A 27,789-nucleotide genomic window follows, 5' to 3' on the forward strand; every position below is an offset into this window, starting at 1 on the left:
AAATTATAGAATTACTGGAAAAGCAATACAGTGTCATAATGTGTGCTATGTTCCTTATAGGGAAGACTCTTCTATAAGTGAACATTCATAAAAGCTTCTTAAGTAGAAATAAAATCATTATTTAAACTTTAAATGACATATTAATTAAAAGAAAAAATTTTGATAAGTTGAAAAAGGGTAGTCTCAAAAATAGTGTTAATAAATATAGTGTTAATTCAATAAAAATACTTGAAATAAACATATGTATCTTTGAGTCAAACTTTTCTTTACAAAAGTGTCAGCTAATTTACCAAAGAGTTAAACTGTGCACAAACATATTTTTTCTACATATAGACATCAATATAAAAAAACTAACAAATGTTATGAAGCATCAGATAACCGTGGTGGCAATGAAAGCATATGGGAATAGTGAAATAACTATCCTAAGTCATTTGAATTAATTCCATTCCTTTTAATATTTTGTGTGAGTGAATTGACCAGTCCCTCAAAAGAATACTATCTCTACTTTGAAAGCCCAGAACTGAGAATATAGACAAATCTGTTATCGTAAAGGGATGAGGGGAGGAAAAGAAGAAAAATTTAGGCTGGAGAAGAAATAACTGGAAAGTGCTTTCATTCATTCCATTTCTCCCCTCACTTGTAGCATCCACCTGTTCCTGTCCTCAGAGGCCACCCCAGTTCCCAGCTCACAGTGGGGCCTCTCTGTACTGCTCTAGCCCATAGAGCTTCCTTTTAATTTAATTACCAATCATATTTGTTATCTATACAATGTTTACAGTCCTTCATGCCTGGCTGTTTTGAATTTCTAATGCTTGTTATATTTGTATTTATTTTATCACATAAATGATATATTTTTTAAAAACTTTATTATGCACTGAAGGAATAGGTGGCTGATTTATTGAGTATCTTAGTATTGTATACTATACTACTTTTATAAAGATATGTTCTATATACTGGTATTAGGTTATTTTCCACCAAGGAGATAACCAAAAAAGCCTCCACTGAAGTATAACAATACTAATAGAGCAATAAATATAGCAATCCGAAAATGTGAAGAAAAGATATTCTTAAATATGAAGATTGAAATTGATTAGCACAACCTGAAATTTTTTAACCATTACTATTGCCTTAAACATTGAACTATTTTAGATGTGACATATAACTAATATGAATTCTGTGTTTGCCTATTTTCTTATATCAAAAGTGTCTTCTGCACTTTCCTGAAACTCAAAAAGAATAATACCTTGCAAATTATGTCTGTTTCATATACCATGTAGATAAAATGAGAACTGGGAATTAACAGTTACAGTGAGTGAAGGGGGAAACCTGTTAACATTTTCTAGCCAAAATGTGTGTGTTTTTTTAAAGCTTTTTAATGAATAGCAGTTACAATTTGTTAAATATAATTAGGCCCTTGGGAATTAATAGGAACACATAATAGAATGTGGAAGCTTGAAACTCCAAATTGCATTTAGCAAAGCCAGTTGTAGTTTTAACGAGCTCATAAGTCACTTATGAGTAAATTACTGTTATTTGTTCAGTTTTGGGGGGCTTATGGCTTCATTGTTATAGCCTATAAAGGCATGGCTTTTGGTCCTTAGCACTTTGGTAAAGCAATAGAGTTTCATTTTTATATTACTTAGTTTCTTCTGTGAATCATTTATACTTATCAACGTTTCTGTACTCAGTGATACATACAGAAAACTAATGATTCAATTGAGAGTAATTCTTGACAAGTAAGTACACTAGAATGGATCTGTATGTGTCCACGCATACAACATGCACATGTGTGCACACACATGCATGTACTACTGCGGCGGCTTGCTCGGTCGGTAGAGGTGGGGTCTGGCTGCGGACGAGGGGTCGGTCCAGCTCTGGACGAGGGGTCGGTCCCGCTTGGGACGAGGGGTCAGTCCCACTTGGGACGAGGGGTCGGTCCGGCAGCAGACGAGGGATCGGTCTCACAAGGGGTTGCGCGGTTCGGCTGACGGGGTCGCCCGGCAAAGCCGGCGACGAAGGGGTCGCCCGGAGAAGCAGGCGACGAACTGGGGACAAGGGAGGCCAGGCCCTTGTCGGGGGCTCTCAGGACTGGAGGGCGCACGGCAGAAAAACTACCGCGGAGACAAGGTAAACACGCAAGTCCACTTTACTGAGGGAGAGGCAACAGTTTTATAGGGGCTGGGGAAGGCTGATTGGTCGAAGCCACGCCCTGTTCTGATTGGTTGCCAGCGAAAGGTCAGTGGGCGGTACCGGACGGGGGAGGAGTGGTGGTTAGGGATTGGCCGTCGCTGTTGCTGGGGGAAGGGGCAGGGTTTAGGGATTGGTGGCTGCTGTTGCTGGGGTGGAGGGCAGACTGGAGTTTCCCGCCCACGCCTGGCTGTTGCTGCTGTCGGGGGAGGGGAAAAGGGCAGACTGGAATTTTCCGCCCTGCGCCTGCGCAGGGAGAAAGAAGAAGAAGGGTGCCGCCCTACAGGCATCGTGTGGCGCCATCCGGGAGGAGGGGCGGCCGCGGAAGCATGGCTGCCGAGAAGGGGAGACCCGAGGGCACTCTGCGCCCATGCCGAGCTCCCTTCAGGGGTGGCGGTGAGTCCGACCAGCCACCCTATTATGGGGGCAGCGGCTTGGCCTGCCGCGGCTGCTCCCCCGCCAGGCCAGCAAACCACACTTCAGCCCGAGGGGTGACCGCATACTACAGTATTACAGTGCCTTGGACCTTACAGATTTGACCCAAATAACATCCTTATCTTCAAAGTTGTATTAGAAGAAGAGGGAAATAAGTGCATTTCAGTTACTTCATGCTCTATCAATTTTGCCAGCCTGGAATGATATTCTTTTTCCAAACAAAAAGTCTTTGTGTAGTTCTGTTTCGAGTGGAAAGACAAATTGGGACATGCTGGCCTGCAGTCTTGTCTGGCTTTCTTTTATTTCTTTCTCTGGGCAGTAACTGTAGTGGTCTAGGTAGGGCATTAGTAATGCTGTCTTTCAGGGTTGAGGAAAACCGGCCAGGTTTATTTGTACTTCTCAAATTGACCATATACCTGAAGAATCTCAGGGGAATTTGGGCTTGTGGGTTTTGTTTACTTTGCCTTGTTTGTCACGCATACTAACAGGATCAAGCTAACAAATTAAGGAGTTTGTTTCATGGATTTAAACTAAAATTAATTATAAGCCATGGCCATTGTAAATATAGTGGAAAACACAGTGGAAGACTAATGAATATGCTTACTACAATTAGATTAGCATGAGAAACAATAAAAAGAGATTCCAGCATTCATCAGTGGTCATTTTCATGAATATCAAAGGCTAATAGCAACCTAAGGAATTAAAAATTAGTTGGCAAAGCTTAAAGAAGTCCAATCTATGCATCCATAATTTCTACAAAGGGGTGTTTGTATCCTTTTACTTCTTAAGTACTTTTCTACCCTAACTTTTGTCAATTTGGAGGAGATTTTAGACAGTTTGCCTGCTTAAAGCTCTTGGTAATGTTTATGGGAAAGCATTGAAATGCTCACTAGACAAGCAGATTAATGGCTCTGCCAATGCTGAAACTGAGATAGAAATTGTTCCCTGGCTACATTTTTGTTATATCCTGAATTCCTAAGCTTGACTAACCATCCTTCCCACTTGCACTTCAAATTCAGATGATTTTTGTTCATAATACATAATCGATGCCCTTCAAAAATATTTTAGAATAATTGTGCTGTCTGTTAAAGCAGGGGTTAGCAAACTTTTTGTGTAAAGAGGCAGGTTGTAAATATTTGAGTTTTGCAAGCCGTAATGCTCTCTGTTGCATCTACTCAACCCTTCTGTTGTAGTTTGACAGCACCATAGACACAATGGAAACAAATGTGGATGACTGTGCTCCAATAAAATTTTATTTACAAATACGGGTGGTAGCCTATGGGCAATAATTTGCCAACTCCTGTATTGTAGACAGAATAATGCACTCTCCCACATCTTCATCCCTGGAACATATGAATATGTTACATTACCTGGCAAAATGGACTTTGCAGATATGATTAAGAGAAAGAAACTTGAGATGGGGAGGTATCCTGAGATAGGGAGTTTATCCTGTAAGTAATCACCTGAGCAAAGAGGAGAATGTTTTCTGGTTATTGTTAGAAAGATGCAGTATGAGGAGTACTTGACCTGTCATTGCTGGCTTTGAAGAAGGAGGAATAAGAGAGACTACAAGTCAAAATGTGGGTGGCTTCTAAAAGCTAAGAAAAACCCTGAGTTGCCAGACCATAAGGAAATGGGAACATCAGTCCCACAGTTTCAAGAAACAATTCTGACAACAATCTGAAAGATCCTGGAAGCAGATTCATCCCTAGAGCTTCCAGAAAGGAGTACAGCCTTGCCAATACTGAGTATAGCCTTTTCAAACTCTAAGCAGAGACCCAGTCAAGCCCACTGGACTTCTATTCTACAGAAACTGTGAGATAAATTTGTGTGTTTTAAGCTGCAAAATTTGTGGTAATTTGTTACAATAGCAATAGAAAACTAATATACCTTGCTTTGAAGCATTGTTAAATCCAGCCTTAAATGATGAAAATATAGTGCCATTTTGAATCAGATACACTCTAATACTTGCAACATTGTTCAGTGAATATCAATTAGCAACTAGAGGGTACATATTGTTATGGAAATTTATATACCAGCACTTTCTGAACACAATTAAAAGAATTACCAAAGAGTGAGAATGGCCATTATAAAGAGGTAGTTGGGATACAGGGAAAATTGGAGGAGTTCCACAGTAGATCACCATTTAGGCAGCCACAAGAAGGACCACATGAAACCAGGTGATGGATGTCAAACGTGACTCTGATGTTTGCATATATTGATGCTGTTGAAACAGCTTAGTGAAATTTTTTTCTGGCAGCTTATCGACTGAAGCAGTGGAAAACACCTCTCCCTGCCCATTCCTTGCTACAACCCCCACATTATTTTTATGAAACATTATCCTGTCTTACTGAATGTGAAGAGAAAAGCTTTAAGGCATGTACTTTATCTCTATGGATTCCAGTTACTTAAACATTTGTATATTAAATTGTCACTTCAACTTGTAGGTAATACTTCCATTTTTAACCCATTTGTAGTTGAGAGGTGCACCCATGCCCCTTGTTGGAAATGATGCGATCATGTATGAATAAGGCACTCTAAGGCAATATGTGGCAGCAAGGACTTTCTTTGAAAGATACACATATAAAAACCTCCTGATGGTGGTTCTGTGTTATACTGCTTCCCGTTTGTCAAACAGAAAGTGTTCATCAGAAAATAGTGTACAATCTAGTTAATGATATATCTCAGAAATTAGAGAATCAAGCTTAAATCACATCCATCAAAACAGTGTCATCTGCTTAACGTGGCCTACCAAGTAGCCCTATAGCAGGAGATGAATTAAATATATGTCCTCTTGTGTTCCAGTTAAATCATAGCCAATTCCCTAAAAAGAGCCATGTAACATGAGTGCAATCCCTCTTGATAAAACAATACTCAGCAGTTCTTGCTTCAGTGAAACTTTATATCATTCTGCTTTAGCTAAAGCCAACTCTTCATTTTCTATCTCCTAGATTTGACTTGTTCTTGATGCAATGCTTTATATAGAACCATTTTTAGCCCATTCAAAAATTCCATCTCTCCATACTCTTATTTAATAAGACTGCAGTTTATTCTCAGTTTCTCAACGAGGTTCTATCAGGTACATACATACCATCTCCCCCTTCAAAAAAAAAAAAAAAAAAAAAAGAACCAGATAGAATTTAGATCTTTTTAAGTTTCTTCTGAAATATTAAAGTAAGGAACAGTATTTACCATAACTATGGGAAGAGGATTGGAAACAGACTATTTCCTTCTGTTGAGTTTCAACTATATCATTCCCACTTTCAGGAACTATTTAGCTATTTATGTCTTAGAAGATATAACCTGAAAGGATTCCCTCCGCTGACCAGGTTTTAGTAACCCATCATAAATCTGACTATGGAATTAATTTATAACATCTATTTACTAAGTGCATTCATTCCAAAGATATTTTAATGTGCACTTTCTTATGTAGTACTAGAATTGTATGCAGGCTAAGAATTAGTCTTTAGCCGGTCAGGCCATTCATGTTGGATTTGTTCTTAAGGAATCCTTTAAATCTCTTTGTGTAATTACGTATAATAATGTTTAAACTTTGGTGGGGAAAGAAAGAGGGATAAACTCAGCAAAATCTAGGTTATTTTTATGTAATTCCTTGACATCTAAGAATTAAGAAATGAAAGAGGGACATTTAATGTCAGCAGAGTAGTCTTTCTCCCATTCACACTCAAGGACTCAATGTCCAGTTCACTTGAAGATGAAACAGAGAATCATCCAGAAACATCTGACTCAGAGCACTGGAAATGTTTAAATAGTTATGGCGAAATTACTGCCCTTTTTCTGACCTTAGTTTTTTTTTTTTAAAGATTTATTTATTTCTCTCCCCTTCCCCCACCACCCCAGTTGTCTGTTCTCTGTGTCTATTTGCTGCGTCTTCTTTGTCTGCTTCTGTTGTTCTCAGTGGCACGGGAATCTGTATTTCTTTTTCTTGCGTCATCTTGTTGTGTCAGCTCTCCATGTGTGCGGCGCCATTCCTGGGCAGGCTGCACTTTCTTTCATGCTGGGCGGCTCTCCTTACGGGGCGCACTCCTTGCACGTGCAGCTACCCTATGGGGGGACACCTCTGCATGGCACAGCATTCCTTGCGTGCATCAGCACTGCGCATGGGCCAGCTCCATATGGGTCAAGGAGGCCCGGTGTTTGAACCGTGGACCTGCCATGTGGTAGACGGACGCCCTAACCACTGGGCCAAGTCTGCCACCCTTAGTTCCTTTTTTATGTGCTTGTTTTGCCTCTACAGACAAGAGGTTATTCTTATTTTAAGAGAGCTAGGAAAGGTACAAGATTATTGAGATGTTTCTAGATTAGCACTATGCACAAGAAAATCTGAGGAAAAACAGAATAAAGGAAACATGTTATTTCTGTTGTGTGCATCTTAAGCAGTGATTCTCACTTTCTTGTGCATAAAAATTATGGTGAGTAGAAGGGAAGAGTTACTGAAATGCAGATTCCTGTGTCTAGCCCTAATCTCAAGATTTATGGAATCCAGGTATCTACATTTTTAATAAGCATCCAGAGAATTCTACAGTACACCCAGACCGTACTTTGAAACAAATGATTGAGATATCAAGAGTGTAATTAAGACAGCATGTAAGTTGAGTTTATTCATTAACCTAAAGGCAACCAAAAAAACTAGAGAAACTTGGTAATCATTCATTTTCATTGTGAATTTAATGTTATCTTGACTATAACTAACGTCCTTCATATCACTGCTCATATATCATTGCATTGGTGAGGACTTCCTAGTATAAAAAATTGCAATCCAGGCCACTTCCTAAGTGTTTCCCACTCACAGTGATTTACTTTTCACCACAACATATGTTACCACCTGACATATTATGTATTTATGCCCTTGTGTGTTTTTGTCTATCTCCCTGTCCCCTTCAACATAGTCTTAGTTCCACAAATTCAATAATATATCCCCAGTGCCTTGAAGAGTGGATGTAATAGGCATTCACTAAATGATTTTAGCATGAGTGAATGAATGAAAAAATAGATAAATTTGTTTTGATCATCTTCCTGGCTCTTTTTTTCTGATTTCTAAGCTTTGCAAGAGTACTATGCAGTATTCAAGTTTATTTTTTGAAATATTCCGCAGGAAAAAAAGATGCGGAAGAGAGTTTCAAAAGAAGAAAAAGGATTCACTTATGACTGTAATTCCAGAATCATTGATATCTGGGGCTAGAATGAATGTCATAATATGTCTGCTTCCTTATTTATAACATAAGAATTATACAGACCAGGGGAGAATAGGGAACCAAAGATAAGAATTTATTGACAAAGCTAGTGATGTAGTCTACTACTAAATAGATATATTGGTTTGGTTGAAAAATAGCAAAGTATTAAATATACTTGAAAAGACTATTAAATCACTTGAAAGTGATTGTAGAACATCTATGGTAATTAGGAAATTTGGATCATGGTACATTTTTTAAATGCCTAAAAATGTGTGAGTACTAATGTTAAATTTTTAGGAAAGAGCATGTTCAACTGCTATTTTGAATAGAGTCAAGAGAGACAGATTTTTTTTGTTGTTGTTGCCAAAATTTTTTTGTCAAAGATGGCATACACTTTCTAAAATTTTTCAAATACATTCAGTTTTAATATCTTTATGTCCAATTATATTGATAGCTTGGTAAATTAATCTTTTTTTAGCCTATCTGTCTCATTTACCTGACAATCTGTATATTCTTAATTCAATGCATTTCTTAGGTCTGCTTCTAAAGGTTAATTCACAGCTAGCTCATTTTCTGTCTGCCTTTTTTGTTACCTCTTTCTGTTGGTCTCAGCATTTCCTGCTATTGATTTCCTGTAAGTTCCTCATAACATATCTTGTAGCAGGGTCCCTTTGGAAAAAGAATCTGAAAATTATAAAAAAATATTTTACAAGTGGTTTCTCAGCAGAATGTTTCAGCCAGTTAAAAAAAAAACAACAAACTTTAGAGTTAATTCATCTTTTGGTTTTTTACTTTATGTTTCCCATCTCACATACTTACTCCTTAAGTGACTAGTTCATCCAGATACTAAGATTATTTTAAATAGCTTGTTGTGCTTATTTATCTAAACCTGAAATGTGTGACAGCTCTTGTATATAAATTTGTGACTATACTAAAATAAATGCTCACAAATGGCTGGCTGTCTCTTTGGACTTCTTGAAATATATGGTGAAACACAAGATTGGGTGTTGAGTTTGGAACTCAATTATTCTCACATGAATGCTGTTCAAATTTTCTCAAAGTCAGAAAGAAAGAGAGAGAAGCATGTGGTAAGGTCTAAGAAATGAAGGAGGTATGGGGAAGGTAGAGGGTAAAACTAAGTGTTGACATAGACTTGGGATTAAAGTAAAGGAAGCATTTTTATATTTATTCATTGAAAGTGGAAACAAAAAAGAAAAGAAAAGTACCTAGACATCAAAGTTCATACTCTATTTATTTTCTAATATTATTTTATTTTATTATAACCTGTTAAACAGTAATGATGAATTATTAATTCTGGCATCAGTGGCTTGCCTTTGGTTTATATAGAGATTATTTTAATCTAATTCATAAATTCCTAAAAGGAGTGAACTCATTTAGAGGCTGTTATCTCAGCTTTCTTATCTACACTTGGCTTCTATATCCATGAAATGCATTCTCCCAAATCTTTAATTGTGGTATTTCAAGGATAAATTTCTGTTTATAAAGTGCTCTGGGCTTCTTAGAACAAACCCCTAGATAAGGATAGCATAATTTTAAGATACAACATTGTAGGAGTGCTGAGACATTCTCAGAAAGTCACAAGCTGAATGAAAAGCCAGTTAAACCAGATGGAGCTTCATAGGGTTGAGTAAGAAACCAGTTTGAAACACTATTCTCCACCCCATGCCCTGAACACCCTGATCTATGCTTCCTGTAAGAACTAGATATGGACCCGCTTCTTCCCTGAAACTTATTCTGACCAGCATAGGCCATGATGCTCTGTTCCTCGTTTGTCCCTTATATTAAAGTATGACCAGTGACATTTATATGAGCACTTCCTGATTTTTTTACAAACATTTCATATATGTGTTCCTCATCTACCTCTGTAAGATTATAACCCTTTTCAGGGAAGGGGGTGTTTTTATGCTCTAACCAGCATAGTTTAGGAGTGTGAGGATATGCTACAATGTAAGATATTTTAGATATGTGGTCTTTGAAGAATTTTGAAAAATGGTAAGGTTGCTACAGTATTGTAATTTATCAACTGTCCTAATTAAAATAAAAATAATAAATAAGGGTGGGGTAGATTTCACAAATTTTAGAGTAAGTGAGATTAATTTTTATTTCTAGCCAAATTCTAGAATGAACTTAAGCAAACAACATCTGAAACACATGCCTAACAAAAACAAACCCTCCTAGACTCTCAAAGATGTTGCTTTTCCAGATATACCCCAGTGATTAACAACTTATAGACAAGATAGAGGCATGAGAAGCAGGTCAAGGCTAACTGTCACTAAGAGAGAATGTCAGTCTGTTGAGGGAGCCAGTGACCTGTTTCAGAATTCTCTCCTCTGTTTGACTTGTTATATCCATCATTTTTCATCAATGACTTGGTTGGATGAAGACAGTGATACATGTTCGTTTCTTAATCCTCAAATGACGCAAAGCTTATATACAATAGTAAATGTGTGGAATGCCAAAATCAGGATTCATAAACTCCCCAGAGATTGGAATGTATGAGTAATACATGTCAAGTTCTGCAATAAACTACCAAAATATCTGATTCAACCATAGCTTGCAAGATTAGGAATATGGAACCTAAATTAGAGATGCAATAGTACCACATTGCTCTCCACTTATCAGACACAAGTGTATGATTTCACCAAACACAGTTTTAAAGTGTGTGCTTCAGGAAATGAGTGACATTGAAGATAGACCACAAAGTGTATTTAATGGAGAAGAAAAGACTGTTCAGGTATATGATAGACTCTGTAGATTTCTAAAGAAATCCCTTAAAGGAAGAATTATTTGGTTAGTTTCAAAGGGCAAAATAAGGCCCATGCAATGTAAACAGACAGAAAGAAAACAACTTTCTAAAAATTAATATTTCTCAAAACAAAAAGTACTTCCTTCAATAGCCCAGTGTGGAAAACGTGTTTTTCTGAATGTCATGATGGGTGATTGTTGGAGAAAAGGAGGGCACTCACTGGGAAAGTTTATTGGAAAGACTTCAGCCTCCCTGCCGGCATGGTGGGGGTCTGAAGAGAGACTTCAGCACACTTCTGGAAAGGGGGGATTTGAATTTGTACAGTACATTCCTAGGCAGAGAAATGATAGCGTAGGAGGGTGGTTGAGGGTCTGAGGGAAGTGCAGGGGCCAATAGAAAGCCCTAGAGGTGAAAATTTTCCCTTGAATGGCTAGAGGGTAGTGGGCTAGGGAGTTATGTTTTCTTGGAATGCTGGAGGAGCAGGTGTTATTTTGATCTGCAGGGAGTGAAGGTCTCTATCTCCCTTTACTCTTGTTGCCATGCGGTTTATTTGTTTAACCTTTGGGAAAGTGCCATGCTTTCAGACACATAGGCTTATGGGGGGAGGGAGGCTTGTCTTTCTTCAATGCATGTCAGGGGGAACTGAGTCACAGCTTGTTAATTATTGTAAATCTAGTGAGAGGAGAGCTCTAACAGTAATAAATATATAACTACTTGAACCAAATGAAAATTTAGCACTTTTTCTTACAGTTTTATAAGATATGATTTGTTGATTAAGAAGATATCACAAGTCAACATGCTCTCTGGAAATTGACAGTTAATGAAACCATCTCTTACCTCTAGTAAACTTACCAACTAGAGACAGAGAAGGGGGTAGTGATAGTGGCTATACATATGCAAAATACAGGATGTTTCACTGTGATTTAAATATTGTGAATACTTTGGTCTTCTTAAAGCAATCCAGCCATTAATAGTTTAGAAAAAAGAACAGTGAAATAGAAATCACCCAAAATACCTATCTCATAGCATATGAGAGCTTTACTTTTGATTTTTGACATTTGGAATAAATATCTTGTTTTCATGACTGGGATTTCATAAAATGGAGCCCTGAATCTGTGAGAGAGGAAATGTAAATTTCTTATGCAGAAAAAAATCAAGAAAGAATCTTTAAATTATCTTACTGCAAAATAAGAAATCCCCCATTCTGTTTGCTTTTCACATAATCACTGAATTGTTTGTGTATGCATTCAAGATGTATTCATTCTTTCTCTGCTTATTTTTAGGGTACTTTGAATCCCTATTGTGTGTTGTGGGATGACTCAAGAACGTAAGTGACAGATGTTTTCTTACATTTCTTTGGACTAAATATTCAAAGCACATTAAGTTATTTCAGCTGCCTAGTCAACAGTTATATGATAGATCAGTGGGATGTGAATTACACTTTGAGAGAAACATTCTCTTTTTTTGAATCTGCTGGACAGCATGATGAATGTGTTTGTGTGGTGCCATCAGGTTACATCCCAAGATAGGACTGTATTACTGAATGTGTAAGGCACATTGCAATGCAGATTCCATGAAAATTTTTCAAAAGCTCTGATATTTTAAAATTATAGGAGCTCAAATGGTATTTCAACATCTTGCCCTAGTAATTCAGCTTTGCATTGCAGATTAAAATATCAATTTCTGTGGTAATTTGACCAATACATTATTTGCATGACCTTGAATCTATTATGAGTGTAATGTAATATTAATATGGCTTTTCCAACTTATTTTGTTATAAAGACTTTGAGTGACATTTAATTGTTTGCATTTGTGTATATGAATTAATGAAGACGAAAAGATAATTGCATTTAATAAGGATGAGGAACTCTTGCATATATCCCTTTATTTATGCAAGTAATTGCAATATATTTGGTCAAAGCAATTTCATTTCATTGATACTTCTGTGAGACTTTAGTATCTTAAAGAGCAGAGTATCCTTGGTAAGGTCTTAATTAAACTTCTATATGCTAAATAATCATATAAGGTTTATTTCAGTGATATAGTTAGGTGCTGCAATTTTTTTTTTTTTTTGGATGAAAGGGAGAGAAATATCAGTCTTATAAACTAACACAACTATGTGCATACTGTCAGATAAGGCACCATGTTATTGAGTTTGATATATTTTTAAGAATTCTCCCACCGTTCTTCACGCTAAATATGGTCCACATCTGAGTTTTTATGATGTTAATTGTGTCTCACCAAGGGCTTCACTGTTCTTGATGAAAACTATCCGGAGAGAGGAGGAGGCGTATTTAGCAGCCTTTCAAACTAGATTATCTCAAGAGATCAGTGTCATTCATGTTCCTTGATGTATCTTAAAAATGATCAAAGAACGTCCCATGATGAGAGAACTTCTGTCCCACTGCACCTTTTTTCTAGATTGTTTTGTCACTAAAATTGTCTTGGGGTGTGCTTTTAAACAATTGGAGAATCTAAACAAGGAACATTCTTAGAATTTCTAAAAAAGGAGTAAATCCACAGGCAATTTGCTCAGTCCTAGGATAGTAATATAATTTAAGCTACAAATATCTTTATGTGGGTGACATTCAATGCTATTAAGCATATGTTCTGCTAAAGGTCCTGATATTCTAGGAATTCTCTTCTAGGAATCCTTGTATCATAAGGAGAATTCCAATTTTGCCTGTTGATAATATAATTTACACACCATCTCTGATGTCATTATTATTTTCTATCTTTGAAATTCCCATGGAATCACATAAAGAAACTTATGTTCATAAAATTTTTGTGAACTTCCCTCTCTCTAACAATATCCAGAGAAGACTCTGGTATATATTCTAAGACATTGCTTAGTATGTTATATAACCAAGAGAAACTAAAATGCTATAAAAATCTAATTGAATGTTTTCTGCTCAAGAGAAATATGCTTTCTTGAATACTAGATTATAGCTATTATATTTACATATATTCACAAATAATAACCAAATGTATATGTTTATTATCTTTTAGTGGGTACTATTTGCTTCTATGCTGATCCAAGCAGAGGACAGAATTACTAATTCCCAGAACTCTTTTTTTTTTAAAGATTTATTTTTTATTTATTTAATTCCCCTCCTCTCCCCTGGTTGTCTTGTTTCTTTGTCCGCTTCTGTTGTCGTCAGCGGCACGGGAAGTGTGGGCGGCGCCATTCCTCGGCAGGCTGCTCCCTCCTTTGTGCTGGGCGGCTCTCCTTACGGGTGCACTCCTTGCGCATGGGGCTCCCCTACGCCGGGGACACCCCTTCGTGGCACCGGCACTCCTTGCGCGCATCAGCGCTGCGCATGGGCCAGCTCCACACGGGTCAAGGAGGCCCGGGGCTTGAACCGCGGGTAGACGGACGCCCTAACCACTGGGCCAAAGTCCGTTTTCCTCCCAGAACTCTTTAGGACTGTTAAAAGGACACTGCAAGAAGAGATACCATTCCCCTATTACATGTCTCCTCTTGTTTTCCTTTCTGGGACAGTATAAGGTGTTGAGTTTTATTTGAAATGTTATTATATGAAATCAGAATTAACCTTAAGAATCAATCACACTCTACTTTTCCTAACATCTGCAGATAATGTGTCTCTTATAAGTCACAAAAAGCACATCTTACTTTACAAAATTCAACTTCTAAGCTGTCCTTGAAGAAAACTATTTAGAGAGAGAAGGAGGTATACTTAGCAGCCTTTCAAAGTAGATTACCTCAAGATATCGGTGTCGTTCATATTCCTTGATGTATCTGAAAAGTGATTAAAAAAAATCTTTGCACCATGAGAGAACTTCTGTCCCATCACACTTTTTTTCTAAATTGTTTTGTCATTAAAATTGTTTTGGGGTGTGTTTTTAAACAATGAAGATTACGACAACTTTATTAATGCTCCTCATATCTCTTCTGTTTTGAACATGTTCAAACTAATGCAATAATTTTAATTTTGAATATAAGTCCTTCAGAAATAGAGAATAGTTAAGAGATATCGCTACTTTAAAGCATTACTTTCTTGGTTTTTTGCATGCTTTAAAACATTGCTGCTAAGGCCAGGGACCCCATTGATCATTACCACTTCCGGTCTTTTCACCTACCTGCCTCTCCAGGGTCATCTCTAATAACATTTTATGGTGTATATTTTCATCCATCCATCTCTGCATTGATTTATGTATGTATCCCTAGAAACCAATATTATTTTTGTATAAATGTTATCATACTGTTTGTAACACTTTGTAATCTATACTATCTATATCCTCTTTGTATACTATACTATCTATAGCCTCTTTCTTGTGCCTTCTGCAATGTATAAATTATGTCATAATTTATCTGGTATTCCTATATTGATGACCATTGACATGGTTTCCAATTAATTTATTTCATTAACTGTGCTTCTGTGTATTTCCTTGCACATCCCTTCTTGAGAATTTCCCTGACCATGCCACCCAAGGTGCCATCCAAAGTGTCATTCTCTTTATGCCACCTTATTTAATATTCTTCATGGTATGCATGTCTACTTTCTTATTTATGGTTCTTTTTGTTTATTGTCTATTTCTCCCACTAGAACACAAGTGTCATATTTATTTACCACTTTCTTTTCTACCACTGTACTCTCAGTGCCTAGTACAACAGCTGCACATAGAAGCATTCAACAAATATTTATTGGTTAGTTTTTTGCAAGAATGTTTTATATGTTCCTCAGGTGCCCTTTCTATTTAGGAATCATTCCATTTCTGTTTCATTTTATCAGTTGACTTACATATATCTATTAATTATTAGACCTGATACTGGAAGTTTAAGGGAGAATGTTTCAACCATTTAGGATATTGTGTTCTTTTATAAACAACTAATTTAATTTCTAAAGGTAATCTATTAGCCCTGATGATCCAAAACAAAGGCATTCTATTCTATTCTCATTAGACACAACAGTTCCAGGCGTTTTTAATAACATATTTTGATCTTGCTTTGGCTAACTAATTAAGAGGATCAAGAAAATGCTTCATCACAGCTGACTCATGAAATAAATTGAAAATAATTTCCTCACTTCAAAATCAAGCCCATTTTAGGTAGGAGGACTGTTTCCTTTTTAAAAGTGTCTTCTTACAGTTTTCATTTGAGTAATTGATAATTTTCACCTTCTTTGTGTTACTCTAAATTTGGATTTTGAGTAGATCACAAGTGACTACATTCCTGAAAGACCTATAATCTTTCACTTAAATAAACAGGTGGTCTTTCTCTATGTCTCGATAACATTAGATGATGTCTTCATGTCTGCGAAGGATCATGTTTGTTTTCAGAAGATGTTTCAGGGTTTTCACTGCATGCTAAACAGTTTTTCAAGCCACTTGTTATTTATTTGTCTATCCTGCCATTGAAAAGAACAGCTCCTAAGAATTGGGATTTTTCTACATATCAAGTTGATTTATTGGAGTTGAGAGTAGCAAAAGTCATATCTTAACAGACATTGACACAGGCTTGTTTATCTCAGAGTCAGATAATGAGTTGCAGTGATCCCTCTGCTGTGCTCCTGTTGTCCTTATTTCTCCATACTCTGAACAACTTCTTCTTTTTTGTTCATATTGGTAGCCACCATTTCATTTCCCTCACAGTATGAGTCCTAGCAAATATAAAACTAACACCCCAGTCTCATTCCATTACTCTGGGAGTTTGCGCTACTACTTTGCTCTTCAGGGACTGACATAATCAATACCATTAAGGAGACTCAATATTGTACTTTTAGCAACATACACTCTAGGAAAGGTCTGTTAGGTCTTAGAAGTTCAAAGCAATTATACAAAGCTTTACCATTATTGGATAGCCAGCCTTTCTTCTCCAAGTAATAACCAAATTATAAAGGTCTTTTATAAGGCTCTATTCACCTTATGCTAGACTGGGAGCTAACTGATACAGACAGAACTTTATTTTCTTAAAATTATAGTAAAGGAAAAAAAATCAAGGAAGAGATATTGTTGTTGACTTAGTTTATATAATAGTTAAGAAAGTAAATGGACAAAGAACAATTAACTATGTAGAGAAGTTATATGAGAGTCATTGTTTTCTTCAGCAAATATGGAAGCATTCTTTATATACCTGCAGTTACCAAATGCAGCCTTTTCTTGGGCAGCAATGAAAAATATAAATAAGTCTATATTCAAAATATTCAGGATACTATTAGTTATGTTTCTAATAGATCACTATTCCTGGAATTTCTTAGTGATTGTTAAATAGTAAACAATTATTTAACTTCAAATAATGTTACTTTTATTGCACAGATTGATGTGTTTAAAATATATTCAAATGTAAGTGACTATATCACAATATTCAATTCCTTGGAAAGAAATTACATGATAATATGACAAGAATATGATGTCCAAGCATCCAAATTAACAGTATGTGCAACTTCTAATATGTTCAACATATAATCTCATGTTCATTTTTATTGGCTGGTGCCTTAGGTCATGTTTGCTTTTCTGTAATTTGAGTGGTAAGAAATAACTATTTCTGGCTAACACTTGTGTAATCCTGCCTCAGTGGGGATGTTCAGTATGTCCAGCATAAATTCAACTGCAGAAGCACAAGGTTAAATATTTGTAGTTTTCATGTAAGATGGCAGGATTCCAAGGAATTTCCCCTATCCATTCAGGTCCAATGGTCAATTCTCAAATTATATAATACTATTTTATGCTTCTTGTCTCTTGATTATATTCATGCTGACAGAAATGAGAACATTAGATCTTTAAATTACCAAAACACTAGTCCTTGTAAGTTAAAGTAAAATTTACCCAATCTCCAAAACATCAAGTCTTAATCATAGACAAAAATAATAATGCCCAAATTTCGACCAGTTATTGTTTTTCAGATTTATTGTTGATTGAATTTTTGCTTCTGTTTGCAAAAGAAACATGGTTTATAAAAAAAATTCTACAAAATTCAAGAGAAAAAAATCTTAATTTCCTAAGAAAATAGCAATATGATTAAGGATTCTTTGGTAAGAGCTAAATGAAGCTTTCTTTAATGTTTGCTTTTCTGCCTTACTTTTTAAAGTTTTGTTTTATCCACAATTGTTTTCTAATAAAACTTTATAATTCAGAATGACCTTGTTTTACCTTTCTTTAGGGAAAATTTTCTTTTTTATCCCTTAAAATGCTTTAAATTTTACTTGGAATATTTTATGGAATTGTATCTTTTTTAAAGAAATATATTTATTTATTTATTTCTCTCCCCTTCTCCCCTCCCCCCCATTGTCTGCTATGTCCATTTGCTGTGTGTTCTGTGTCTACTTGCATTCTTGTCAGCTGCACCAGGAATCTGTGTCTCTTTTTTTGTTGTGTTATCTTGCTGAGTCAGCTCTCCATGTGTGTGGCACCACTCCTGGGCAGGCTGTGCTTTCACTGCACAGGGTGGCTCTCCCTGTGGGGCACATTCCTTGTGCGTGGGACTCCCCTAAGCGGGGGACACCCCTGTGTGACATGGCACTCCTTGAGCGCATCAGCATTGCTTGTGGGCCAGCTCACCACATGGGTCAGGAGGCCCTGGGTTTGAACCCTGGATGTCCCATGTGGTAGGCGGACGCTCTATCAGTTGAGCCAAATCCGCTTCCCTGGAATTGCATCTTAAGTTCCTAGTTTCCTGAAGCTGTATTCCTGGATTAGTTGGCATATAAACTATTTCTTTTGAACTGATAAGGTTTACATAAGAATCTCTAATACTATTAACAACCTATTATGTCCATTAAAGTGAGCATGTAAAGTTCAAGAAACATTACATTATTCCTTCCACATGTCTGCTGAGGGCTAACATTTGGAGCAAAATGGCACCACTATTTTTATTTAATTTTATTTTGAATGTTTCTCTTGATCCCCTAAAGTAGGGGTTGGCAAGTTACAGGCTGTGGAACAAGTCCAGCCTGCTGCAAGTTTTGCAGAAGTCAAGTTGTATCAGAATGCTAGAATGCTGTGCACCTTTTTGTTTATGTATTGTCTGTGGCTGCTTTTGTGATGTAACTGCAGAGTTGAGTTGTTGCAACAGAGACTGTAATGTCCCACAAAGCCTAAAACATTTACTATCTGGTCATTTACAGGAAAAAGAACAATTCTTATCCAAAATAGTATTTCCGTCATTGATTCTTACCCATAATCTCTCTCATCTTCATTTGGAACTCTAATGAAAGTGGTTCCCTAGCCTTCTTGTGTCATAACCTGTCTTCCACATTTTCTGCTCTTTTCTTTCCCAGTGACACATTTTGGTTATTTTTTTTAACCTGTCCTTAAGTTTATGGATTCTTTTTTCATTGTGTCTAAACCTGCTATTAAATTTATCTTAGATTTCAGTTATTATTATATTATTTTCATTTCTAGGTTTGCCATTTGTTAGTTTTTTAATCTACTAAGTTTGTTTTTTAGAATTTCCTACTTTATGTAGACATATTTGAGATTATGTTTTATTTTTTCAATCTAGTAAGCATAATTGTTTTATAATCTGTGCCTGATAATTTCAGTATTGGAAATAATTGTGGGTCTATTTCTGCTTTCTTTTATTTCTTTGAATTCTCTCTCATAATTGTCATCAAAAAAATATTTATGAGAATTCTTCGAGGTCTAGAATAAATATACTTCCTGGCAAGACAGATATGCACACAAGACTATTAATTAAATGAGGGTCCCTAACTAGGGTCAGTCTAGAAGTTTCCTAAGCCACCCAGGTTATGTGAACCCAGGCTGCAAATGAACATGGGGGCTAGATTGTTGTAAAACTTTTTTTTTTCACATAGGTTCCTTATTTCTATCAGTATTTAAATGGGAAAGTTATCTGAAAAAAAAATAAATTGTCATCCCTAGATATGGAAATATTTCCTCAGACTTGTAAGCCTTTAATAGCATGCCATTGGTGCCACAGCATACCTATTGGGAGGTGCTGCCCTAAAGCAACTTTTGAACATATCTTTCATCACCCTTCTATTTTCTGTCTTCTAGTATAACAATTTGATATTCCCCTGTAGACTTAAGAACCTTCAGGACTGGAAATGTCTCACATTCATCTTTGTAAATTCTGCTATGCTTAACAAAGAGTTTTGCAATTAGCTAGTAAATTATTCATTTATTTGACAATTATTTTTTGAGAACCTATTATTTGCTCTGCTGTTGTTGGTGCCAGGCTCAAATATTGGTGAAGAGACAAGAATACATGCTTATGGAGCTTAGGAGGGGGGATGGGGAATGGGAATATGATAAAAATATAAATATAATAGAAATCTAAATTATATAGTGTGAAAAAAAGGTCAAAATTTGATTAGGGTTGGGATCAAGGTAAAGAGAACGGAGAATGCCATTAAAGTTGACTTATTCAATTGTATGCCTATGCTTGCCTTATTCCAAGATTGCAACATTCATTTTTTTCCAAAAATGTGTGAAGTATCAGCTCAGGATCCATCTCTGGTTCCTCGTGTTTTTGATCTTTGCTTTCCTAAGCCATGTAACTAGCTGGCTAGTTCTCTGTCCATTCCACTTAGTTTTCCTCAAGTGTTTGGCCCTCCATCTTCATCCTTACTCTGTCTGTGGTCTAAACGTCTGTCCCTCTGGCCTCACAGGTGTTATCATCCCAATCATGCTATTAAATTGTGTAATGCCTGATAAGTGGTAGATAAAACATTTGACATGAATGCTAAATGTTTTAAAATGAAAACAATTAAGAATTCTAGTAATTCTTGCCAAAAGATATTTTTTATATAAAAGAAAGGGTTTATAAAATCAAGAAGCCATGTCTATTAAAAAAAAAAAAACTAAAGAGACAAAATCCACTCTCTAATTTTCATTCTTAAGCATACTATTAAAATTCTAAAGTAGAAAGCCTCTTATCTTCTTAATATATATTTCTAAATCTAAAATATTATCAATGATTTCTAGATTTCTGCTTTTTTAGTTAACCATTTTCCATATGAAAAACGATATGGAAACTTAACAATTTTTGAAAAAATATGTCCAATATTTCTCTATATAGTTCAATGAAAATATTGTGTGAGATAAGGCTCCCAACTTGCCAGTAAATCCTACCTATCTATTTGAGGATATGGCTGAAAATTAGCTTCCACTTTCTAGCCAGTAAAGTGGAAAAAATGTGATAATAAAAGTAACTGCAACATATCAAATTACTTTAAGCTTTGGATTTCTTAAAAATTAAAATGGGCCTTATATTGCCTATCGCACAGGGTGGTCATGAAGAACAACAGAAAAAGCATTCTAACAATGCTTGGTCCAGTGACTACACATGGCAGGTGCTCAGTAAAGGTTTGTGGGAATAGGTGGTTGTCTGGTTCAGTTAGTGGGAAATTCCAAAAGGGAAGGATAGCCATTCATATCCCCTTGACTGAACAGTGGGCTTCATCTATCTGGGAAAGTCATTTTTTAAATGTGTTAGACATCTTACACAGATTATGAGAGTGGAAAGGAAAAACAAACAAACAAACAAACAAACCTGGATAAAGTAAGGCCAAGAAATAGAGCCAGGAGACTTGTAGGTGCCTGAGAAAGCTCTCCTCAGTGTCTATGCCGTGTGAAATGTGTGCTCTGCACCTTGTCCCATCTACCCTCTTTTTCCCTCTCATTCCCAGAAAGTAATTGAAAGTAAATTCAAAATGTTTACTTAAAGTAATATTTTAAAAATCAAAAATAACAGAACTGGGAATTCATCCTGTATTCCTCAAGAATTTATATTGTTAATAGACGCTTAGGGATAATTCTAAGAGACCCTTTTTAAAGGATTTTTAAAATTATGTTAAAATATTGATGGATATTGTTTTATTAAGAGCAGCCTACTGCTGGCTGACAATGACAGGCCCCTCGTGAACCTCTCTTAATTTGCTAATGGCTGTGCTTTTACTTCCAAAAATGTCTAGGCTTCAAATTGATAACAAATCATATCTGGTAATTTTAGAACTGTGTTTTTTCAGTCTTTTGAATGACTCAGGCTAAAATTTCTCCCTCTTATATATCCTATAAACAATAGACTGGACATTTTTCTTAATATTTAATTTATTATTTCATTTTCTTATTTTAAGCCTCAAAAGTGTCCACTTGTGCCATAGTAAATAACTATTTTACAGCTTTGGTGTTAAAGATACTCAGTAATTAAAGGTAGCTAACATCACCTCTTAGACACTGTTAACCAAACAATCCAGTGTATATTTGTAAATATATCTTGAATCCCTTACTAATATTACCTAAGTTATTTCAAATATAGAATTGAATAACATTAGTAAGTGCAAGATAAATGTAAAAAAATATTTTAAACTTTGGTAGTAAATACATAGGTAACAGATCCAACTTTCAGGAGTCATTAAGGAAATGCAACAGGACAACAATGCTGTAGTAGTAATTAACTTAATTTTTTAAAAAACTGCTATTTAATCCTTTTCATTTGTTTAAATAAACAAACATATAATGGACATAAGGACGTTGTGAATCAAGGGAAAACTATAACCACAATATTTTTTTAAAAGCTATATTTGTTGCCCAGAATATTCCTAAGCCAGTACTATGCCAAGATACTGTGCAAAGTGGATGGCACTGTTTTGTATCACTAGTAGATTCTGGTTATGTTTTATAAAAGTGCAGTTTTGTTTACCAGATTTTATGAAACTCTATTTAAGAATCCAGCCAGGCACTTGAAACCTGGTGCCAAGGTTTTTGTTTTGTTTGGTTGGTCTATTTGGAGAGGGAAAAGGGGAAATAGGAGTGGCATTGAAGAAAGTCTTCCAACCAATTGTATTTTTAACCATTTTCAAGCATCATAATGGCAGCTACCCAGGAATTGCTGTATGTGGATGTTTGTGTATTTGAAATATACATTCAACTAAGAAGATTCTGAACTCTTATTAACTCAGCAACATACAAAAAAATGTTCTCTGGTCTGCAAGAAACACTTTGTACAGAGCCTGAGCTATTTTATTAAAAACACAGTTGTAATATTGTATCACATAGACAAGTATTTCCAACAATGTACTACTTACCAACATTGACAACAGGTGAGCTTCTTTTCTGGAATCATACACATACATGGATCTTTTACATTTTGTAACATGCGCCTAGGCTACAATTGGAAGTCAAAAGAAGGACCATCTCCATTCCCCTGACCTAAAGAGGGACTCTCATTTATTTTGTAATTTTTATTGACTTCAAGTTTCAGGGAGAGTTCACTGAGACTTAGGAGGTAGAGAGTTCATCAATACTTTTCCAAATTGGTCACCTCCATCTCTCCTAAGCTAGGACCATGAAGAAAATAAAAGAATACCTGGTTTCCAAACTACTGTTACATATAGAATGGATGTTGGAAAGTCAGAAGAAACTTTATGCAAAAGGTTTAGGTAGAACGAACTGGAAAATAGCTTATAGCCAACAGGCTGTTTTGAAGCTAAATGAAATACGATGTCTTTGTTCAGAAAGACCTCAAACCATGCACCAATCTATGTCACAGATGATCAACTATCCTTTGAATAGTTTTTATAATAAAAAATATTGATGCCTCAGCTCAATGAGTGATCTTTTCAGTCTGACCTGAGCACAGATCATGAGTTGCTGAAAAATAAGATCCCCTTTTAAACTTAAACACAAAAATATATGTTTTACTGTTCAGAAATTATGGATTATCTTGAATTTTACTGTATTTCTCAGGGAGGCCTCCCTTCATCCCTGGATTCCTTACTTTATAACCCCATTTTGTTTTCTCTGACACCTAGCATGGTTCCTGGAACAGAGTAGGTATTTCATAAATACTTGCTTAATTGAATCTGAATGACTCATTCAGTATTATAGTAAATTTATGTATTTTATTTTCTTGTTGGTCTCATTGCATATGTTCCACAAAAAAATGTTAAGTTTTATGGGTAGATATAAATAAAGAATAAAATAGTATTTCAGGGTTGAGAGGTCATCTGGTTCAGTATAAATTGAATAGCGATCTTATATGTTCCTGAAAATTAAGATGTTCTTATTCTTCCTTTTTTTTCAAGAGAGAAATAAGTTCTTTTTACTGCAGAAAATACAAAGTGATTCAATGTTCATGGGAGGAATTCATAATTCAGGCTCTTATTTTCACACTGCCTTTCAACAACACCTACGCCACCCAGAATAATAATGTGCTAAGCTGCAGTGCCTGCAAAGTATTTCAATAAAAGAAGGAAATTATTTTCATAATTACTGATAAGTTCTTAATTTGTTCTGCTAAATGGTAAATCAACCACTGTTGGTAAAAGAAGCAATTCTTATGTGTTGATATTACAAATTTAGTAAAGGAGGCTTACAGTTGTTTGAAATGCTAGGAAGTGATAATTTAATTTTAAGGAGACAAAGGGTCAATTAGTGGAATTCCTTTGTAACTCTGAAGGGCAAGTATCTTATTGCTTTTTGATATTTAACATGCTCGTTAAAGTCATTTACAGATTTCTACTATTATTTATAGTAGACAATAGTATTTTTGAATGAGGAGTACTGCAAGATATAAGCAGACAGAAAACCAGTTCAAACTATAGTAAAAATTGCCAAAAAATGTGAATATGAATATATATTTATTGAGACCTACTTTGAATATAGGTTTAATCATTGATGTCATAAGGAAAGTGTAATATTCCAGATTTTTTTCTGATACATGGAAATTAGGTGCTCCATAAATGTATATTAAAAGGAATATTTAGAAGTGAATGAACATTTATGTCATTTTTTTCTGAGCCAGATCTCCCGTGCAGGACACCTGAGAATATCACTAATTCTTCTGAGCCTCTATTGCTAAAGTTAGGTAAATTAGTGATTCATTGATGCCTCATTTATCCTGCATCACTGAGGAATGAAGTACCCTGGTAAAGACATTTCCAGTTAAGCAAAGCTTATCTCTTTTATATTTTGCATTCTCACTCATTTACTCTAAAACATTCTAGGATGCACTTCACTTCCATACATCAGTACCAAGACCATGGCCCATGTTGAGGTAGCAGAGCTGCCCTGTGTCTCTCAACTTCAGCATTGTAGGAGGTTGAGCAGCATCCCTGGCCTCTATCCATAGATGTCAGTAGCGCCACCTCCCAGTTGTGACAACCAAAAATGTCTCCAGACATTGCCAAATGTGCCCTGGGGGGGGGGGGGGGAGGGGTGGATGCGTCAAAATTGTACCCAGTCTAAAATTGTTGATATAGGAGAAGTTTTAAAGCAGATTCTGGTCTCCAACTCAGAACTATTGAATCACAACCTCTGGGGGCCATGTCAATACTATGTGCTTTTGTAGAATGTTAAACTTCCCAAATAGGTCTAACACACACTAAATTTGAGAATCAGTTTAATTGATTCATTTCCTGAACTTCTGTTGCCATTGTACAAAACCAAATAGCCATAGTGACTCTCTAACCTTAATTTTACACATATTTCTAACCCCCTGTTGATTCTGTGAGTTACTCAATACCTCTCCTCCACGTGCATAGTCTTGAAATAGTGAATTTCCTCAGTACCTTTGGACTGTAAGCTGTGGCTGAGCCTGTTAGGAAGCCAGACCAAAGTGAAATTTGGCTAAATTGTGATGTCTATTTCAAGGTTATGGATGAGAACACTGGACAGAATACCCTCTGGATGGAAGTGCACTTTTGTTTTTCCTTTCAGTACTTTGACAAATTTTCTCCATCTGATCAAATAAATAGCAGTCCTGATGGATGGAGTATAACTTCCATTTATTCGCCCATTCACTCACTCCCTCATTTATCCAGTTATTAATTTATTTAATGCATTCCTGCATTCATTTAATCAAGAACTATTTATTGAACAGCTATGATATGTCAAGCACTCTGTTAATTGTGGGCATGGAGGGGTGGGGAACACAAATAGTAAGCAAGATATAGAACTTTTAATCTACAGGGGAAACATTAGCGATGTGTTCACAAAATCAGTAAAGCCTGCTTGAGGAATAAGATCATGATCTTCATTAGCAATGGATTGCAACTGAGATAGCCAGCTACAGGAGGTTAATTAGCAGCTCAACTGTTTGGCAAAAGAGATAGAACCTGATTGTCCAGAAATGATAATTTGGTACCTAATGTTTGCCCTGGTCACAATCAACACTGTAGGGGATATTAGATAAACAGTACTATAAACATGTTTCCTGTATTCTTGCTATTAGGGAGAAGAAATTTCCCTGAAATTGAATTAAATTAACATAATGGTTTAATTCTAGAGGCAAAAGGATGTATAAAAATAACATTTACTATCCACCTCTGGCCTCCGCCCCACACCTGCACCTACCTTTGCACATGGTAAAAATCAAAAAAGATTCTGATGATTAGATTTGTTTCAAATAAAAAATCATTATGTTAAAAATTTGGGGTATTTTGGATAAAATTAGAAAATACAAAAATAAATTAACTTTTAATTAGGAAAGTAGAAAATAATCATGGAAGAACCCATTTGTTTAAGTTGCTGTCTGTAGCCTATTTCCTTTTAAGCAGTCCCTGGGAGGAGCCTCTTCTCCTGGGCCCTGGATTCCCTTCCTCCAGTTTCTCTCAGGGCCTTCTGCTAGCAGGAATGCCCTCCCTCTCCTGTTTCTGCAGCCTTGCTCTACCCACTAGATTTCCCCCTTTGCCAGAAAAGCTCCTCAAGTTCATTTTACCTCTAAAATAAATAAACTTCTTTTAGCCTATTTAAATTTTGTAGCCATCCTCCAGACTTGAGTTATCTGTCCTGTTCTATCTACTCTACTTCAAAGCCAATGACTTGCCTTTTTTATTTATTTTATACTATTTTTAAAGAAGCTTTAGGTTACATAGATGATACATTGAAAATATAGGAGATTCCCCTATACCCCACCCCCTCCTGCTCCCACACTTTCCCCCATTAACAACATCTTTTATTAGCATGGTACATTTTTTACAATTGATGAACACATATTGAAACTAGTCATGGTCAATAGTTACATTATAGTTCACACTTTGCACCACATATTTTTCATAGGTTTTGACAAAATATATAATGGCCTGAATCTGTCATTGCAATGTCATTCAGAACAATTCCAATGTCCCAAAAATGCCCCATGTTATACCTATTCTTCCCTCACCCTCCCTTCAGAACCTCTCATGACCACTGCCTTTATATTAATATTATAAGACCTTCCATTGCTAGAGTAATAATAAGTTTACTTTAGTCCTTAGTTCCTCTGAGAAATGAGAACATATAAATTAATAGACAACGATCATTCCCTTAAGAATTTATAGTGAGTGGTGAAAACAGGAAAGTAAAGAGATGAATATAGTTGATAAGCAAGAGTGCACATAGGTTAGAACCTATCAGATTATGGGAACCAGGGAAGATCCCTCAAAAGACATGATGTCTGAATTGATTCCTGAAGTGTTATCCCATTGAATAGACAGGGGATCAAGGGGAGGGGAAACTTTCAAGGCAGAAAAGTCATCATGTGTGTTGTTACCGAGGATCTTGTTAGAGTACAGAACTTGTTGCAAATGCCTTGGAGCCTTAGTTCAATGGCTGGACGTCGTGAGTAGACCTAAGAGGTAAAGGTAGATGGGACCGGAAATAGAACTATGTTTCCATTGCTAGGGAGTTTGCAATTTTTCCTAAAGATTATGGAAAGCCACTACAATTATTTAAAGCAGGGAAATGTATTTTTTAAAAGCAAAAACAGGTAGGGATGGAGACTGGACCAGAGGAATTAGACTGGAGGTAAGGAGACTGCTCAGAATGGTACCAGAAGTCCCTAGTATTAAGTGGTTTAGGCAGTGGTGGTGAAGATGGAGAGATATGGTCAGATTTGAGAGGTGTCCATGACAGAAAACCAACAGAACTTGGTGACTGACTGGACATGGGACAGAGGAAGGGAGAAGAGACAAGGGTTGCTCTCAGGGAGGCCCATATAATGTTCTAATGAGGAATTATACAACCTCTTTTTTGGTGACTCATTCTATTTTTGGAAGAAATTCAGTAGATGTCTTTTGATGAGATATCAAAATTAATGACTTTCTTATGCTTTAACCAAGAATCTAATAATTTTTGAAATGATTACAGGTAAAAGTTCTTCCAGAACTATTCATTTACTGGTTGCTACTGTGTTTCCTAACAAAGTTGTTGGCAGTGATGCTTATAATGCCAAACTCTAACTTCCCACAAATAGTACCCTGACCAAAATGTAAATTTATACGAATATCCCAATTAAATTGGTAC

The 27,789-nt window shown here is 36.0% G+C and overlaps 1 protein-coding gene across 8 annotated transcripts in view; it reads left to right on the top strand.

Moving 5' to 3' along the window:
* ADGRB3 (adhesion G protein-coupled receptor B3) overlaps positions 1-27,789 on the top strand; it is a 735,954-nt gene that overhangs the window by 421,197 nt on the left and 286,968 nt on the right. For all 8 annotated transcript variants that reach the window (XM_023592015.3, XM_058306936.1, XM_004469489.3 and 5 more), the window contains one exon: positions 11,868-11,911. In XM_023592015.3, coding sequence (XP_023447783.1) covers positions 11,868-11,911 — 44 coding nt within the window. The remainder of the gene's footprint in view (positions 1-11,867; positions 11,912-27,789) is intronic.

Source organism: Dasypus novemcinctus, chromosome 11 (genome assembly GCF_030445035.2).
Source record: "Dasypus novemcinctus isolate mDasNov1 chromosome 11, mDasNov1.1.hap2, whole genome shotgun sequence".
NCBI lineage: Eukaryota > Metazoa > Chordata > Mammalia > Cingulata > Dasypodidae > Dasypus > Dasypus novemcinctus.